Below are 18,914 nucleotides of genomic sequence, written 5' to 3'. Positions count from 1 at the left end.
CCGAAAATCTCCCGGGGCAACCATTCTCCCGAATTTCTCCCGATTTCCACCCAGACAACAATATTGGGGGCGTGCCTTAAAGGTACTGCATTTGCATAATATCTACGGCTTTTCGCACACACAAGCGAATGCCCTGCATACTTGGTCAACAGCCATACAGGTCACACTGAGGGTAAAACGTAATCTATGCAACATTTTGACCAAAGAACCACCATTACATGTTATGTAGACCACAAGGAAATGTTTTCAATTCAGAAAAATAATGATAATATGACTCCTTTAATGCGCCTTATAATCCGGTGCGCCTTTTGTATGAAAATAGACCTGAATAGACCCGCTCGTCGGCAGTGCGCCTTATAATCCGGTGCGCCCTACGGTCCGGAAAATACGGTACATTTTTTTGAGACTCCCTGTCCTGCTCGGAAAAGTATCCTTGACATAAATGAAAAGAGCCTATTCTGTCGTATTGTTCCTTTATGGTGATGTTCTCTAAATGTGAATAGTCAATCAGCAAGATTGGTTTCAATTCCAGCAGCCTAACTCTAAATGAGAAGGCAGCAGCAGATGTCTGTGGTAATCGGGGGGAGGATTAGTGAGTCAGCTGCGGGCCAATCTTTCCACGTGAAGTGACGAGTGAATGGGACTCCATGTCAAGATGAAAGTCCTGTTACATTACAGATCTTTTTTCTTCTTGTGGGTATTAAAAGAGCATTATCAATAAATGGGAGCGACAGAGACATTACATACTCGCTCTTAAGAGAGCAAGAGAGGAATTCATTGCCTATTAGAGACGAGAGAGTTTAAATCCATCATTTAGTTTTAAGTTAGACAAAACACGGCTTTGTTTACAACTGAGAAAAGAAAAAAGCTTTAGTGCTGCTATTGTTCTTTTTTAACCCTACTGCCAGGAACGGGGGCCTCTGTTGCTATGGTAATTGCTCAATATCAATAAACATATATCCATGTACTGTTATTAGAAGAATAGCAACTAGAAGCGACTGAATCCAATCCTCCCCCTTAACCCTTTTCTCCTTCATCTTACAGAGGGCCAAGACCTTACAAATACAAACCCCGTTTCCATATGAGTTGGGAAATTGTGTTAGATGTAAATATAAACGGAATACAATGATTTGCAAATCATTTTCAACCCATATTCAGTTGAATGCACTATAAAGACAATATATTTGATGTTCAAACTCATAAACTTTATTTTTTTTTTGCAAATAATAATTAACTTAGAATTTCATGGCTGCAACACGTGCCAAAGTAGTTGGGAAAGGGCATGTTCACCACTGTGTTACATGGCCTTTCCTTTTAACAACACTCAGTAAATGTTTGGGAACTGAGGAGACACATTTTTTAATCTTCTCAGGTGGAATTCTTTCCCATTCTTGCTTGATGTACAGCTTAAGTTGTTCAACAGTCCGGGGGTCTCCGTTGTGGTATTTTAGGCTTCATAATGCGCCACACATTTTCAATGCGAGACAGGTCTGGACTACAGGCAGGCCAGTCTAGTACCCGCACTCTTTTACTATGAAGCCACACTGTTGTAACACGTGGCTTGGCATTGTCTTGCTGAAATAAGCAGGGGCGTCCATGGTAACGTTGCTTGGATGGCAAAATATATTGCTCCAAAACCTGTATGTACCTTTCAGCATTAATGGCGCATTCACAGATGTGTAAGTTACCCATGTCTTGGGCACTAATACACCCCCATACCATCACAGATGCTGGCTTTTCAACTTTGCGCCTAGAACAATCCGGATGGTTCTTTTCCTCTTTGGTCCGGAGGACACAACGTCCACAGTTTCCAAAAACAATTTGAAATGTGGAATCGTCAGACCACAGAACACTTTTCCACTTTGCATCAGTCCATTTTAGATGAGCTTGGGCCCAGCGAAGCCGGCAGCGTTTCTGGGTGTTGTTGATAAATGGCTTTCGCTTTGGATAGTAGAGTTTTAAATTTCACTTACAGATGTACTGACCAACTGTAGTTACTGACAGTGGTTTTCTGAAGAGTTCCTGAGCCCATGTGGTGATATCCTTTACACACTGATGTTGCTTTTTGATGTAGTACCTCCTGAGGGATCGAAGGTCTGTAATATCATCGCTTACGTGCAGTGATTTCTCCATATTCTCTGAACCTTTTGATATTACAGACCGTAGATGGTGAAATCCCTAAATTCCTTGCAATAGCTGGTTGAGAAATGTTGTTGCACCGGTCGCCTAGGGGGGGTGGTGGGGGGGTTCCCTCCAAGGTTTTTCATTGTCATACCATTGGGTTGAGTTTTTTCTTGCCCTGATGTGGGATCTGAGCCGAGGATGTCCTTGTGGCTTGTACAGCCCTTTGAGACACTCGTGATTTAGGGCTATATAAGTAAACTTTGATTGATTTGATGATTGATTGATTGTTCTCAAACTGTTGGACAATTTGCTCACGCAATTGTTCACAAACTGGCGACCCTCGCCTCATCCTTGTTTGTGAATGACTGAACATTTCATGGAAGCTGCTTTTATACCCAATCATGGCACCCACCTGTTCCCAATGTGGGATGTTCCAAATAAATGTTTGATGAGCATTCCTCAACTTTCTCAGTCTTTTTTGCCACTCGTGCCAGCTTTTTTGAAACATGTTGCAGGCATCAAATTCCAAATGAGCTAATATTTGCAAAAAATAACAACATTTTCCAGTTCGAACATTAAATATCTTGTCTTTGCAGTCTATTCATTGAATATAAGTTAAAAAGAATTAGCAAATCATTGTATTCTGTTTTTATTTACGATTTACACCACGTGCCAACTTCACTGGTTTTGGGTTTTGTACATTATGACGTACTATAATAAACTATAAAACGTGAACGTCACAGTATTCAGAAGCAACAATATGTACAATAGTTGGTTGTCATGACGAGGAATTTGAAAATGTTTCAATGTCAATTTTGAAAGTAAATTAGTTGTCTTAGCATTCATTAACTCTCGTGAATTGGAGTGGAGTCCATTTGATGCTCATCCGACATCATGAACTACAGCCTTTTTTAAATAAAAACAACGTTCAAAATATGACAATATTCACGTGGAGTTGTAAAGAATTGAATGTATGTTTACGGTGAAAATCAATCATGCTTACAATTACCATATTTCCAGGGCTATATTTAAGCCGCACCCACCAAATTTTAGAATAAATAAATATTTGTATATATATTAGCCGCAACGGAATATATAGCAGTATGATTTTGTAGATTTTTGGTGACTTTAACATGGCAGTAAAACGGCTGATCAAACAAAACAGATGTCATCGTCATGAACCCACGAGCTACGGAAGCTAGCTCTCCGATCAGCTAAACAGACTCAATAACTCCACAGTGACGTGTTGGTGAATTTACAAAACTGAAACAATACAAAAATATTGCAATTATAAGTTAATAATACTAACACAGTGTTAGCATATCCGTGAATGCTAACAATGCTAGCTTGATTACATTACCATAGCACGTACAAATATGCATGACAATAGTCCTACATAGACATCACACATGGGACGTTTTAGTAAGTATGAATTGTTTTAGTTTTATTGTAAAACTTACAAATGTCGCTTGGAGTGATACATAAAGAATCCTTTCGAGCAGAAACGCTATGAACGTAGTCGAAACCCGACTTATACTTCCGGTTCAAGGCACAAAACAGAAAGTACATATTCCAGCCGCAGCACCTGCAGTGAGCAAACTCGTCCAAAAGATGGCGTCATACCACAAACAATAACATACCCCTTCGGTGTTTGTTGAATGCAAAATATTACGGCCGTTAGCGAGGAATAATGCATTAATTAGTCGCAGCGTTTTATAAGCCGCGGGATACAAAGCGTGGGAAAAAAAGTAGCAGCTTATAGTCCGGAAAATCATCAATCAATGTTTATTTATATAGCCCTAAATCACAAGTGTCTCCAAGGACTGCACAAGCCACAACGACATCCTCTGTTCAGATCCCAGCGTAGTGCGCTTTAAATAGTTTCGACCATATCTAGTAATTGATATGACGGGAATTTTCAGATTGTTTGCTTGGTGCTGCGATACACTGAACACATCATAATTTGCCACCTCAGTAGAATGCATGTCCACCTCTAGCACAGTCACTGTAGAGTTGTGTATTATTCTAGGAGAAATGCTATGTGTGCAGGGATTTTCCAGCCTGGTGCTGGCTAGTTCTAGCTTAACTGGCTCCTCACCCGGACTAACAGACTCTGTAATTGCCTGTGACCGGGGCTTGCTCTAGTGAAGTTAGTGAAGTGTGACTCAAACAATAATCTATGTTCCTAGGCATAAAGGACATATATGCGCTTTTTGGTAAGCGTTCTTCTCATACCACTTGGTTTTAATTGTAGTCGGGCCCTGCGATTCGTTTGGCTATTACGCTGCGTTCCATTTGTACTAGGAACTCAGAAATTCCAAATCCCTAGTCGTAAATTTTGACTGGAACCTTCCCCTGAGGTCCGATTTCTTACTCGGAAAGTGGAACCACCACCGAGTTGGGTTTCAAAGATGGCTGCTCTAGGTGTTTCCATAGAAGCTCCTGTAATATTGATTATTAGCACTTCTGACTATTTTTTGTTGCACTGTATACTTTATATTGTTAAGGTAATGTTACTGTCATGTAAATTATTTTATATTGTTAGATGTATAGTAATGTTTAGAGATGTCCGATAATATCGGCAGTCCGATATTATCGGCCGATAAATGCTTTAAAATGTAATATCGGAAATGATCGGTATCGGTTTCAAAAAGTAAAATGTATGACTTTTTAAAACGCCGCTGTACGGAGTGGTACACGGACGTAGGGAGAAGTACAGAGCAGTTGCGTCTCCCAGTCATACTTGCCAACCCTCCAGATTTTCCCGGGAGACTCCCGAATTTCAGTGCCTCTCCCGAAAATCTCCCGGGGCAACCATTCTCCCGAATTTCTCCCGATTTCCACCCAGACAACAATATTGGGGGCGTGCCTTAAAGGTACTGCATTTGCATAATATCTACGGCTTTTCGCACACACAAGCGAATGCCATGCATACTTGGTCAACAGCCATACAGGTCACACTGAGGGTGGCCGTATAAACAACTTTAACACTGTTACAAATATGCGCCACACTGTGAACCCACACCAAACAAGAATGACAAACACATTTCGGGAGAACATCCGCACCGTAACACAACATAAACACAACAGAACAAATACCCAGAACCCTTTGCAGCACTAACTCTTCCGGAACACTACAATATACACCCCCCACTACCCCATACCCTCCCCCGACTCAACCCCGCCCACCTCAACCTCCTCATGCTCTCTCAGGGAGAGCATGTCCCAAATTCCAAGCTGCTGTTTTGAGGCATGTTAAAAAAAAAACATGCACTTTGTGACTTCAATAATAAATATGGCAGTGCCATGTTGGCATTTTTTTCCATAACTTGAGTTGATTTATTTTGGAAAACCTTGTTACATTGTTTAATGCATCCAGCGGGGCATCACAACAAAATTAGGCATAATAATGTGTTAATTCCATGACTGTATATATCGGTATCGGTTGATATCAGAATCGGTAATTAAGAGTTGGACAATATCGGAATATCGGCAAAAAAGCCATTATCGGACATCTCTAGTAATGTTACTGCAATGTCAATTATTTTCATGTGCTATATGCGTGCTACATCGAAAACAATGGCGTCCTTGTGTTTTCTCTTGGCAAAAGGCAAAGACAAGGGGTAGGATTAAAATTGGGATTGAGCCTAAAAGTAAACTATTTTAGGGAAAACAAGTTCATTCAAAACTCAAGTTGTTAAATGTGCCAATGTTGAAAACAAGTCAGAGACCCTTCATTGTGGTAGGTTTATTTTCACAGAGTGAAACGGACTGTTAACCCAAAATCCACTCAATAAAGGCACCGAGTTAATTTGTATTTGGTTAAGTGAAATACCAGCCCAGAATTTCACGGGTGAACTGGTTAATGATCTCAAGGGAATTGGGAGCACAGTCGACAAGAAAAACGTAATTAAAGGCGTACTGAAACCCACTACTACCGACCACGCAGTCTGATAGTTTATATACCAACGATGAAATCTTAACATTGCAACACATGCCAATACGGCCGGGTTAACTTATAAAGTGCAATTTTAAATTTCCCGGGAAATATCCGGTTGAAAACGTCTACGTATGATGACGTATGCGCGTGACGTCACGGAGTGAACGGAAGTATTCGGACACATTGTATCCCAATACAAACAGCTCTGTTTTCATCGAAAAATTCCACAGTATTCTGGACATCTGTGTTGGTGAATCTTTTGCAATTTGTCTAATGAACAATGAAGACTGCAAAGAAGAAAGCTGTAGGTGGGATCGGTGTATTAGCGGCTGGCTGCAGCAACACAACCAGGAGGACTTTGAGTTGGATAGCAGACGCGCTATCCGACGCTAGCCGCCGACCGCATCAATGATCGGGTGAAGTCCTTCGTCGCGCCGTCGATCGCTGGAACGCAGGTGAGCACGGGTGTTGATGAGCAGATGAGGGCTGGCTGGCGTAGGTGGAGAGCTAATGTTTTTAGCATAGCTCTGTCGAGGTCCCGTAGCTAAGTTAGCTTCAATGGCGTCGTTAGCAACAGCATTGCTAGGCTTCGCCAGGCGGCACATTATTAACCATGTGGTTACAGGTCCAGAGTTTAATAGTAATAATAGTATTGTTGATCTTCTGTCTATCCTTCCAGTCAGGGGCTTATTTCTTCTGTTTATATATGCAGTTAAGCACGATGCTATCACGTTAGCTCTGTAGCTAAAGTGCTTCGCCGATGTATTGTCGTGGAGATAAAAGTCAATGTGAATGTCCATTTCGCGTTCTCGACTCTCATTTTCAAGAGGATATAGTATCCGAGGTGGTTTAAAATACAAATCCGTGATCCACAATTGAAAAAGGAGAAAGTGTGGAATCCAATGAACCTGCTTGTACCTAAGTTACGGTCAGAGCGAAAAAAGATACGTCCTGCACTGCACTCTAGTCCTTCACTCTCATGTTCCTCATCCACGAATCTTTGATCCTCGCTCAAATTAATGGGGTAATCGTCGCTTTCTCTGTCCGAATCGCTCTCGCTGCTGGTGTAAACAATGTGCAGATGTGAGGAGCCTTTCAACCTGTGACGTCACGCTACTTCCGGTACAGGCAAGGCTTTTTTTTTATCAGCGACCAAAAGTTGCGAACTTTATCGTCGATGTTCTCTACTAAATCCTTTCAGCAAAAATATGGCAATATCGCGAAATGATCAAGTATGACACATAGAATGGATCTGCTATCCCCGTTTAAATAAGAACATTTCATTTCAGTAGGCCTTTGACACACTGGGTTGAGATTCTGCCACGGCTTTAAGGTCCAAGAAGGCTCAAGTACTGACAGTAAACATCTCAACTATTTATGAATAAGGCTGGGGAGAATGTGATGTGGTCAAATGAGACCTAAATTGGGCTATTTGGCATCAACTGGACTTGCTGTGTTTGGAGACGGAGAAATGTTAAATATGACGCCGTGATCGCTGTATCTACTGTCATTTTCAATTCCTACACCCTTCTATTTTTCCCTTTTCTTGTGTTCAGCATGCATGTACAGTATATGTTTGTACAACATATGCAGAGTGCCAAAAAATGACCTAGGAAAGTATGTATGAAGACTGGCACAATGTTTTATGTTAAATGATTTCAGTATAATATGCAATCTGATGACTGAAGTGTGCAATACATTCTTTTGTTCTGGTATTTGTGTCCTTATCTCCCTGACCTTTCTCACAGGTAAATGCTGCGTGGACCAGGGTGATTCATAATGCTGCATTACATTTTCCTGCGGTCCTTTGACTAATGTGCTTTTTTTCCAATCTCTGGGGACGCAAGTGAAATGCTTGCACATCCAGGTCGGCTTCAAGGTCACTTACTCTGCCAGATTTTGAGTCTCCCGTTCGATTCTGAATAGCAGCATTTCCCCCCCCCCCTCCTTTTTATCCAGGCCGAGACAATGCATCACTCAGACATGTGTGTCCAATGCCAGGCTGCACTCTAAGTCATTACGGGTCGCTCTCCTGTGTGCCATGAATCAGATTCAGTTCTGTGATTAAACAAAAGTAGTTCAATGTGCTTTACCTCTTGAGAGTTTCAAATGCTCTGAATTCTGATTGCTTTGCCTTGTGTCATTACCTGCTTCCGAGAACTGTTCCTCTTCATGAGGTAAGATCTTCCATCTCGAGTGGATTGAAAGCCCCCGAGCTTCACTTGTTTTCTAATGTTTTTTCCCCATTCCTGGTTCATTTTCATTGAAGTGAATGCATCTTTCCAGGAATGTATTGTCTGTGGATCAAAACATGATTTGAGTCATTAAGACTACGTTTACACTGCAAATCTGATTTTTTTTTTTAATCTGATTTGTCCAACTGATGGTGTACACTACAAGTAAAATGTGATCTTTAACAGACTCCAGCATAAACACGCATAGGCCTCAACTTCACTTGCATGTGCAGGTAGCTAGCTACAAGTAAGTGGTTATTTTATTTGATATTCTATTTCCATCCATCCATCCATCTTCTTCCGCTTATCCGAGGTCGGGTCGCGGGGGCAGCAGCCTAAGCAGGGAAGCCCAGACTTTCCTCTCCCCCGCCACTTTGTCCAGCTCTTCCCGGGGGATCCCGAGGCGTTCCCAGGCCAGCCGGGAGACATAGTCTTCCCAACGTGTCCTGGGTCTTCCCCGTGGCCTCCTACCGGTTGGACGTGCCCTAAACACCTCCCTAGGGAGGCGTTCGGGTGGCATCCTGACCAGATGCCCGAACCACCTCATCTGGCTCCTCTCTATGTGGAGGAGCAGCGGCTTTACTTTGAGCTCCTCCCAGATGGCAGAGCTTCTCACCCTATCTCTAAGGGAGAGCCCCGCCACCCGGCGGAGGAAACTTATTTCGGTCGCTTGTACCCGTGATCTTGTCCTTGACCCAAAGCTCATGACCATAGGTGAGGATGGGAACGTAGATCGACCGGTAAATTGAGAGCTTTGCCTTCCGGCTCAGCTCCTTCTTCACCACAACGGATCGATACAGCGTCCGCATTACTGAAGACGCCACACCGATCCGCCTGTCGATCTCACGATCCACTCTTCCCTCACTCGTGAACAAGACTCCCAGGTACTTGAACTCCTCCACTTGGAGCAGGGTCTCCTCCCCAACCCGGAGATGGCACTCCAGTGTTTCCCACACATTCATTTATTTGTGGCGGCCCGCCACGAAAGAATTACGTCCGTCACAAATTAAAAAATGTAAAAAATAAATAATTTTTTGTTTGTCCTGTCCAGCTTCTCAGGCAAATCATATAGTTGATGTAGATGCCCATATAGGCTGTTCAGATTTACTTTACAAAAGAGAAGTGTAGGATACTTCTCTTGTTGCCTTATTTGTATTTGACCACTACTGTTTTCTGTTTATTTGTTACTGACTGTGGCAGGACACCTGTGCCTCTGTTTCACTTTATGTTGCTGGTAAATAATATGGTTGTAGTAGTAGGCTAAAGTTAAATTATTTAGTATGCACTAATTAAAGGGGCAGAGCTTTAAGAGACATTTTAGCTTTTATATTTTATAAGATATATTTTTTGTAAGAACCACAATTAATAAATATATTTCAGTGAATAACTTATTGTTCAAATCTGTATATAAATATGTACATAAAGTGTTGTAATTATATTGTAAAATGGATGGATGGATGGACGTTTAAAACAAAACTGTTATTATTAATTAGTAAGTATACATTTTTTGAGCCTTTTTAGAGAAAATCATATCAATGTAGTAAATTATGCAAATTACTCGATGATGTCATGGTGACCACGCCCATAGCCATGCCCCCACTGCCACAGGTAGCTTGGCAGTTTATGGGAAACACTGCATTCCACCCTTTTCCGGGCGAAAATTCTATTTGATGTGTAAATTGGCGTTTCCAAACTTAAGGTATAAGCAGCGTAAAGCGATTTTTTTTCAACGAAGAGGCTCATTTCGACAGAACACAGGATTCCGTAAATGAACAAGAAAGACGCTACTACAGGAGAAAACATGGACAGATCAGTCACTATGTTTACAAACACTAAATTGGTCTAATTGCTCAAATATGTACGTATTTTTTATATATACAGTACAGGCCAAACGTTCGGACACACCTTCTCATTTCAAAGCGTTTTCCTTATTTTCATGACTATCGACATTGTAGATTGTCACTGAAGGCATCAAAACTATGACACCTGTGAAGTGAAAACCATTTCAGGTGACTACCTCTTGAAGCTCATGGAGAGAATGCCAAGAGTGTGCAAAGCGGTAATCAGAGCAAAGGGTGGCTATTTTGAAGAAACTAGAATACAAAACATGTTTTCAGGTATTTCACCTTTTTTTGTTAAGTACATAACTCCACATGTGTTCATTCATAGTTTTGATGCCTTCAGTGACAATCTACTATGTAAATAGTCATGAAAATAAAGAAAACGCATTGAATGAGAAGGTGTGTCAAAACGTTTGGCCTGTACTGTATATTTTTTCAAACATTGGTGTGAGGTCCCAGTGTCCATGCACACTCTCTAAAAAGACTATTGGTCATATGTAAGAAAAGTTGGTTTTGCATAATATTGTGAAACAAAACGCCAGATAATATGTCTGCTAATGGGTGCCATTCTGTGGTCCTTATACACACACCATAGTAATACTTGTATGTCTGACTACGGTAGCCGTAATGGGCCGACAATCCATCAAGCGGTGCGGCTTCAAAGTCATACTAAAACATTTTGACAGATTTTTGAGTGCCGTGTGTAATGTTCTTTATTTTTAATGGAACATTTAAAGTTTTGGTGTCCTTTACTGGCGTCATATTGCAGTCTACACGTATCTCTTATGTGTGACTGCCATCTACTGGTCACACTTGTCATCACACCATGTACTAGGGATGATACTCGAAACCGGTTTTCCCGGTTGTTCGATAAGAAAATAACCGAGTCCTCGGACTCGAATCCCTTTTTGAGAACCGGTACCCGTTATCGAGACCACTATAGTAAAGAAAAGAGTTGGTTCTTTATTCGAATCCCTCGGAACGAATCCCGTCCCGACAAATCAGTCACGTAGCTCAGTCATTAGGCTCAGATAGCGAAAGCAGGAAAACAATGGACGGGAAAAAGCGCTCCGAGGTGTAATAAAGTTCAAAACAAAAGGTATAATCCAATGAATAACTTTACTGAGAGATTTGAGCAGGGTACAAACTCATGAAGAACACTTTTACGACCAACCGGAAACATAGCAACCAGGCTAGCAACGCACCTCCTTTACGGCAGCTGGCGCAACGTTCTTAAAGCAACCGCAGCACATACATATATATATACAACATATCTCCCTTTTTTAACTTTTGTTTTTCACACTGTATATGTGTTGTCTGTCTAATTATAAATAATGCAGACGAGGCGTGTTGGCTGAGTTCTTAACGTTTACTTTCACGGGTGACGACATGCAACAACACTTTTCGGGGCTACCGCGCATGCTCGTCGGGAGTGTAGTTGTTATATTCCCTAGCTCATAACATCTTTCCCCCTATAAAGAAATAATGTTAACTCAATAAAGTGTATTTCTTTTTTTAGCTTTAACTTTTCATTTTTTAGCATTGTAACCACATTTGCAAACAACTTTTCTCTTCATAGAATTTTCTTTCTTTCTTTAAAGTGCAAAAATGTCAAAGCATCATAACAAACAGTTATGTCAAATAGCAGCAGAATTGCACTTTTTGGAGAGCTGTATTATTTTCAGTTTTTTGCCCAAGGGACTGATTTTATTTAACACTATATTATTATTTATACACCTATATTGATCACAGAGACAGGTTGTTTTTGTGTTACTGTATATATTTGTTTTTCTGAAAAATCCCACTTAATATACTTTGGGTAACAACAGTCAATGTTTATTTATTTTATTTTATTTTTTTAGGGGGGTAACAGTCAATATTTATTTATTTATTCGATTAAATTGTTTTCTTATATAATAAAAGTGAGCTTTTGTTAAACCAAATATTGTGTGTTTTTTTCCATATACAACAACCTATCTGGGCTCGATAAGAGAATCGATAAGGAATCGGTTCGATAAGAGGATTCGATAATAGACTCGAACTCGATAATTTGTAATCAAACATCATCCCTACCATGTACCAAATAAAATTGCTTCGAGGTCAGTAAGCACAACCAGAATTATTCCATACATTAGGCGCACCGGGTTATAAGGCGCACTGTCGATTTTTGAGAAAATGAAAGGATTTGAAGTGCGCCTTATAGTCCGAAAAATATGGTACCCGTTTCTTTTTTTCTCCCGTCGATGCAATGGGTCCCCTCCAGCGGGACACTCCACTACAGAGATCTGGTTTTCAATCGCATAATCCAGGTGTGTTAGTCCGGCTTTTTAAAAACCGAACACGATCGGAAAAAGGTGTTTCCATGGGTTGTAGGATGCTTACTTAGAGCAAAACTATTTGAGAAATCGGACTAATTTAGTCCATGGCTGACTTCGTTCCCATGCACTAAAAAAAAATCAGATTTCAATGGAATATTCTAAGTGCATCGATGGGAGAAAGAAAGAAAAACAGACGTTTGTTTAAGAAAGTTGCTAAGGAAATGGAGAATGCCGGCTTTATTTGGACTCCCGAACAAAGTACGAATGAGATGAAAGAGAGTAAAGGAGATATATTACAAGGCAAAGAATAAAGCGTACACAAACTTCTTCACGCTGCATTTGTGCTCTTCAAACTGATTAACAATAACTTTGTATTGCACACAACTGGCAAGATAGTCCAGAACAATAGCAACCTTCAACTGGAACAGTATTGGCCGGGGAAGGAACAGTCTTTTCCTTCTCATTTAAAACTCCTTCAATCAATCCACAGAGCTTTATCGATGAACTCCGAGACATTCAAAAGTTTTGTTTCCATGATTTTCCGTCTAAAATTCCTTTGAAAAATCTCTCTCACCAACCTTTCTTTGTTTCGGACCTGCATCTGCTCCGATTCATTCTTGATACACTGCAAAAAGTCAGTGTTCAAAAACAAAACAAAAAAATACAAAAATTAGGGGTATTTTATTTGAACTAAGCAAAATTATCTGCCAATAGAACAAGAAAATTTGGCTTGTCAAGACTTTCCAAAACAAGTAAAATTAGCTAACCTCAATGAACCCAAAAATACCTTAAAATAAGTATATTCTCACTAATAACAAGTGCACTTTTCTTGGTAGAAAAAAAAGAGACCTTTTTGCTCAATATGTTGAAAAATATTCTTAAATTAAGTAAATGCTAGTGCCATTATCTTGACATAATGATATGCACTCGGCATTACATTTCTTGAAACCAGCAAACTTATACTAAAAACTAATTTATTTTTCTTAATGGAAAGGCAACCGCTTGTTACTCTCGGGGTCTACTAGCCGCTCAGGCAAATCATATTGTCTAAAAATGCATTTTTCCATCGATAACATGACATCATCACGCCAAGTGCGTGCTCGTTCAGTCAATGTTTTAATTGTAATTTTGAGGAATTTATCTAATTGTGCATGAACTATTACTGTTCAAAATTGTTAGAAATGTCAAATGTTAAATGTTTAAATATTAACTGTCAGTTTACTGTACTGTGCCAAATGTACTACAATATGAGTACATCTTTTCTATTGTTTCAGTGAAAATAAAACAGCAAAGTCCATTTGGCTGTCATTTGTTTTAATTATGAGACACAATTGTGTCAAAATCATGATTTATTTTTTTTCATGCTTGAAATAAGACATTATTACTTTAAAAAAGTCGTTTTATACTTGTGAGTGTTGATGACACAGCTTTGCAACAGTTGATATTCTAGTTTCAAGCATGTTTTACTCAATATAGGTCATAACATCTCAGCATCAAGCTGTAATATCTTACTGAGATCATTTAGGACCAAAACCCTTAAAACAAGTAAAACACTCTAACATAAAATCTGCTTAGTGAGAAGAATTATCTTATAAGAGAGGAAATAAGCAAATATCACCCTTATTTGAGATATTTAATCTTACTTAGATTTCAGTTTTTGCAGTGTAGTAGCGTCATGTTCGTAGCACAATCGAAGATCATTTCTTGATGCTGTCTGCTATTTAACATCAGCATAGCCATTAGAGACAGAATATTTGGTCATCTGTGCCAATATTACAGCGGACATAAGCTACAACCGAGCCAGGCTGTTGAATTGTACGGAGCCGCAGATGCCTGGGGTGACCCCATAGTCAACCAGAAAAGCCATACATTGTTCCGTGCTAAAATGAAATAAGCGCCCCCCAGTGTACGGGGAAGGCACACGGCGTATGACCAATAGTCGCATGAGAGAGAGTGCATAGACACTGGGACTTCACATGTAGGTGTGAACATACACAAAACTGAACTATTTGAGAAATCAGACTAATTTAGTGCATGGAAACATAGTGACTGTGTTAGGGGGTTTGTGAAGTGAAGAACAAGAAGAGAATTGTCAGAAGGTCAATGATTGTGCTGCGCACACCAACGACCTGGTGCCCAAAGATGACCTAAAAGTCGCAGTCAGGTCGCATTTACATCTAGACTGCAGTCACATTTGAGAAGATCAGATTCTACCTACTGGTGTGGTCCGAATCTGATGCGAAAAGATCCGATTTGAAGCACTTTGAAACGTTTAGACTGGTAAAAAAAAAAAAATATCCCATCTGTGTCACTTGAGGCCAAAGAAATCAGATTTGGTGTGCAGTGTAAACGGGGCCTTAGACCTTGCATGCATTCATATAATGCTCTTTAAGGGCCTCAACCATCTATTCGTATACATTTAGAAGTGTTCTCTTGTGCCAAATGGGACATCTTCCAAAAAGCTGCTTCAAACCATCATTACATGATCAGCTGTGCCTCGTTTATCACGGTACTGGACATGGCCATAAATGCATTTCCACAAAGTAGGATTATTATTAATACATTTAGATTTTCATAGAGCATAAAAAACTGCTCATGACCGTATAAATATATTTTTTTAACATTATTAGCGCCCTCTAAACATGAAATATTACAATATAGTAGCCTTGAGTGTGTTTTCTTATAGCAGTGGTTCTTAACCTAGGTTCGATCGAACCCTAGGGGTTCCTGTTATGATCCGATGCCGGGATCATGTTCAGTTTGGTTTTTGGACTCCCTCAGTTCCCGTTTTTGTGCACCCCTGGGGTTGTTTTCTGTTTCCACCTGTCTCTGATTGGGGTTCGGGAAACTCACCTGTTCTCCGAGCACTAATAAGTAGCACTATTTAATACTGCCTTTTCCGATCAGTCAGTCTGGCTTCCTAATTTGCTACACGCAACAGTTAACGACTTTTGATTCCTGCTACCTGTATACTAGCATCCACGCTAGGCTTTGTTTGTTGCTAGCTTCCACGCTAGCCCCTTTGGTTTTTGCCTTCCGTGCTTTGTTCCCGTCCGATTTATTTCTTAAACAAATCATTACCTACCTGCACGTTGTGTCCGAAGTCCGTCTGCATCCTGGGAGAACAAACCCCGCATCACCATGCGACCCGGTCGTCACAGTTCCGTGAGTCGGTCTCAGGGGTTCGGCGGACCCCCAGCCGCAGAGGTGGAGACACACCCGACTCATCGTGTAAATAAAAACTTCTCCCTATCGGCGTATTATGGATACGGCAACAGCAGAAGTCACACTGATTTGCAGGTGTGTACTTTGTTGTGAGTTCATGCACTGTGTTGGTTTTGTTCTTTGAACAAGGTGATGTTCATGCATGGTTCATGTTGTGCACCGGTACAAAAACATATAACTTTGTCTTGAATTTAAAAAAAATATATATAGATATTTTTCACTAAAGAAGTGTTCGGTGAATGCGCATATGAAACTGGTGGGATTCGGTACCTCCAACAAGGTTAAGAACCACTGTCCTATAGATTAGATCACTCACTGGTTGCCCGGAAGAACCTCCGAGCGTCATTGCTATGGTTTAAACAAGGCCACGGCTTGGAAATAATTTGTCACATCCTGGGTAATTCCTCTAAGTTAGAACTGGACTGTGCTGAGACCATGGTCGTGTGTTGTTTTGCAAAAAACTCGGTCAACAATCGCGGCGACAATCATGCATCCTGCATTGTCATTCCACGTAGCTCAAAGCTGCATTATTGACGTCGAAGATGAAGTGCATCTTGAACCAAGAGAGTTTGTCTCTACAGCTGTTGATAGCTGATAGCAGTCTCAGTGCAGCGCCGAGTGTCCGATGCTACTGTGATGTGTTGATTATGAGGTAGGAGTTGAAGATGTAATGATATTTGAAGCGCGTACCATGAAACGACTGTAAAACTTCCCCAAATGCCTCCACATCAGAATATAGTGAAATGCCATCATACATGGTGTTGTTGGCGACCGCCAACTGTATCCCCTCAGTTCATTGTGTCGTCTTTTTCTCTTTTGCAGTTGATCAAAGTATGTTTGAGAATTCTGTTGCCCGGCAACAGAGTCCTCAGATCCCCAGGCAAGGCCAGCCCCCTGCAAAACGATCCCCGGCATCCCCAAACTCCAACCTGAGCGCCTGCTCCTCTGATTCTCCTTCCTCTGGAGGTCAACAGAGGCTAAAAAATGCTTTTAATCTTGGAAAGGCTGTTGGTGCAAAGGTTGGTATTATTGTCAGACGTGTATTTTAAGCTCCAGTCGACGTACTAGTGAGCTGATTGAAATTTTTGTCAAATTAGGTCAACGACCTATTGAGAAGAAAGGAGTCCAGTCATGCTGGGGACATTGGGGTCACCGAGGTCAACAAGAATGTTGGTGCTGTGTGGAGTCGCATGGAAATTGACCAAAATTCTACAAACAGGTACACACACACACGTATCTTTTAGTTTTTTAAATGTAAACAATTACCGTATTTTTCCGACCATAGGGTGCACCGGATTATAAGGCGCACTGCCTATGAGCAGGTCTAATCAGGTCTATGTTCATACAAAAGGCGCACCGGATTATAGGGCGCATTAAAGGAGTCATATTATTTATATTTTTTTCTAAATGTAAAACACTTCCTTGTGGTCTACATAACATGTAATGGTGGTTCTTTGGTCAAAATGTTGCATAGATTATGTTTTACAGATCATCTTCAAGCCGCTTTCTGACAGTCGCTTCAGGATGCAGCGTTTTGTGGGCGGTCTTATTTACGTGGCTCACCTTCGACAGCGTCTTCTCCCCGTCATCTTTGATGTAGCGGTGTAGCGTGCAAGGACGGGCGTGGAAGAAGTGTCAAAAGATGGCGCTAACTGTTTTAATGACATTCAGACTTTACTTAAATCAATAACGGAGCAGCATCTCCTCAACCGTGGCTCACTAGTGCAACAACAACGCCGCAAATGTGTCCCGTGATAAACCGTCCGACCGGAACTCTCTAATAACTACAGTTTCTTGGGTGAATAATTAAACTCACTACACCGGTATGTTTTAGTGCTTTCATGGCGAGTTTACTGACAGATATAAGTAAGAACTTTACACTACTTTATATTAGAAATGGCAACAAAGGAGGATGAATGTCCCATAACAAGAAGATAGAGAAAAAAGAAGAAGCTTATCGACTACGTTGTCGTCACGGACTAAAAAGGCGGACACGAGCAAATTTCCAGGACTTATTCAGATCCCAAATACAGATCAGCAGGTACCAGTAGGTAAGAAAAGTTGGTTTTGCATAATTTTGCGAAACAAAATGCCAGATAATATGTCTTACCTTATACACACACCATAATAATACTCGTATGTTGAAGCACAGTACAATCCATCAAGCAGTGCAGCTTCATAGCTTACCAAAGTCGTACTAAAACATGTTGATAGACTTTTGAGCGCCGTGTGTAATGTTCTATATTTTCAATGGAACATATAAAATGTTGGTGTTGTTTACTTGGGTCATATTGCAGTCTACACGTATCTCTTATGTGTCACTGCCATCTACTGGTCACACTTATCATTACACCATGTACCAAATAAAATAGCTTTGAGGTCGGTAAGCGCAACCAAAATTATTCCGTACATAAGGCGCACCGTCGAGTTTTGAGAAAATGAAAGGATTTTAAGTGCACCTTATAGTCCGAAAAATACGGTACTTCTATCACACAAGGAAGAAGAATTACGAAAAATGTGATGTACTTATTGAAAATAAGATATTATTTACCCCATTAAAGGGGAACTGCACTTTTTTATTTTGCCTATCGTTCACAGTGATTATGAAAGACATGACGACGGATGTATTTTTTGAATGCATTTTAACTCGTAAATAAACGTAAATAAAAGCCCACTTGCAGCAGAGCCAATGGGAGGTCCTCTATTTCGCCCATAAAACCCAATAAAAACACTTCCAAAAAGCGCCAACAATACTCCATTTACATTTTTTGACTTGAATATTAACCAAGTATTAATGATATTGCTATTATAAGCGCAAACAAACTATTGATAGTGACGCCGAGATCACTAGTGTGTGTGCTTATGTTGACATCATCGAGTGGTAACCTGTTTCCTCGCTTCCCTGCTCGTGGATGTTTATTTTAGATCATAGATAAAGCCTCTCACCTTGATGGTAGAAGGACAAGGATGTAATCCGACATGTTGGTACACTTTGACAGCCAATTTAGACCTGGAAATGGCGAGAAAGACACTAAAAGATGCTTGGTTCCACCCCCCTTTTCTTCGCAATGATTATGAGTCATTCTTCATCTAAACAGGACTATGAAAATATTTTATCAGTCGGTAATCTAATAAAGGCTAATTGTACAGTAAGTGATGTTTTATTATGTTTGTCGGCTCTCATGAAGTCTGCAGTAAGTAGTAATCAGTGATGTTGTTTGGAAAAAAAGTG

General features: G+C 40.5%; 1 protein-coding gene across 2 annotated transcripts in view; it reads left to right on the top strand.

Annotated features, from left to right (window-relative positions):
- The window catches only part of LOC133635361 (carboxyl-terminal PDZ ligand of neuronal nitric oxide synthase protein-like), a 264,836-nt gene that overhangs the window by 236,685 nt on the left and 9,237 nt on the right, over window positions 1-18,914 (top strand). For both annotated transcript variants that reach the window (XM_062028500.1, XM_062028499.1), the window contains exons 11-12: window positions 16,505-16,701; window positions 16,780-16,901. In XM_062028500.1, coding sequence (XP_061884484.1) covers window positions 16,505-16,701; window positions 16,780-16,901 — 319 coding nt within the window. The remainder of the gene's footprint in view (window positions 1-16,504; window positions 16,702-16,779; window positions 16,902-18,914) is intronic.

Source organism: Entelurus aequoreus, linkage group LG19 (genome assembly GCF_033978785.1).
Source record: "Entelurus aequoreus isolate RoL-2023_Sb linkage group LG19, RoL_Eaeq_v1.1, whole genome shotgun sequence".
Lineage (NCBI taxonomy): Eukaryota > Metazoa > Chordata > Actinopteri > Syngnathiformes > Syngnathidae > Entelurus > Entelurus aequoreus.
This window is presented reverse-complemented; position numbering and strand designations above follow the sequence as displayed.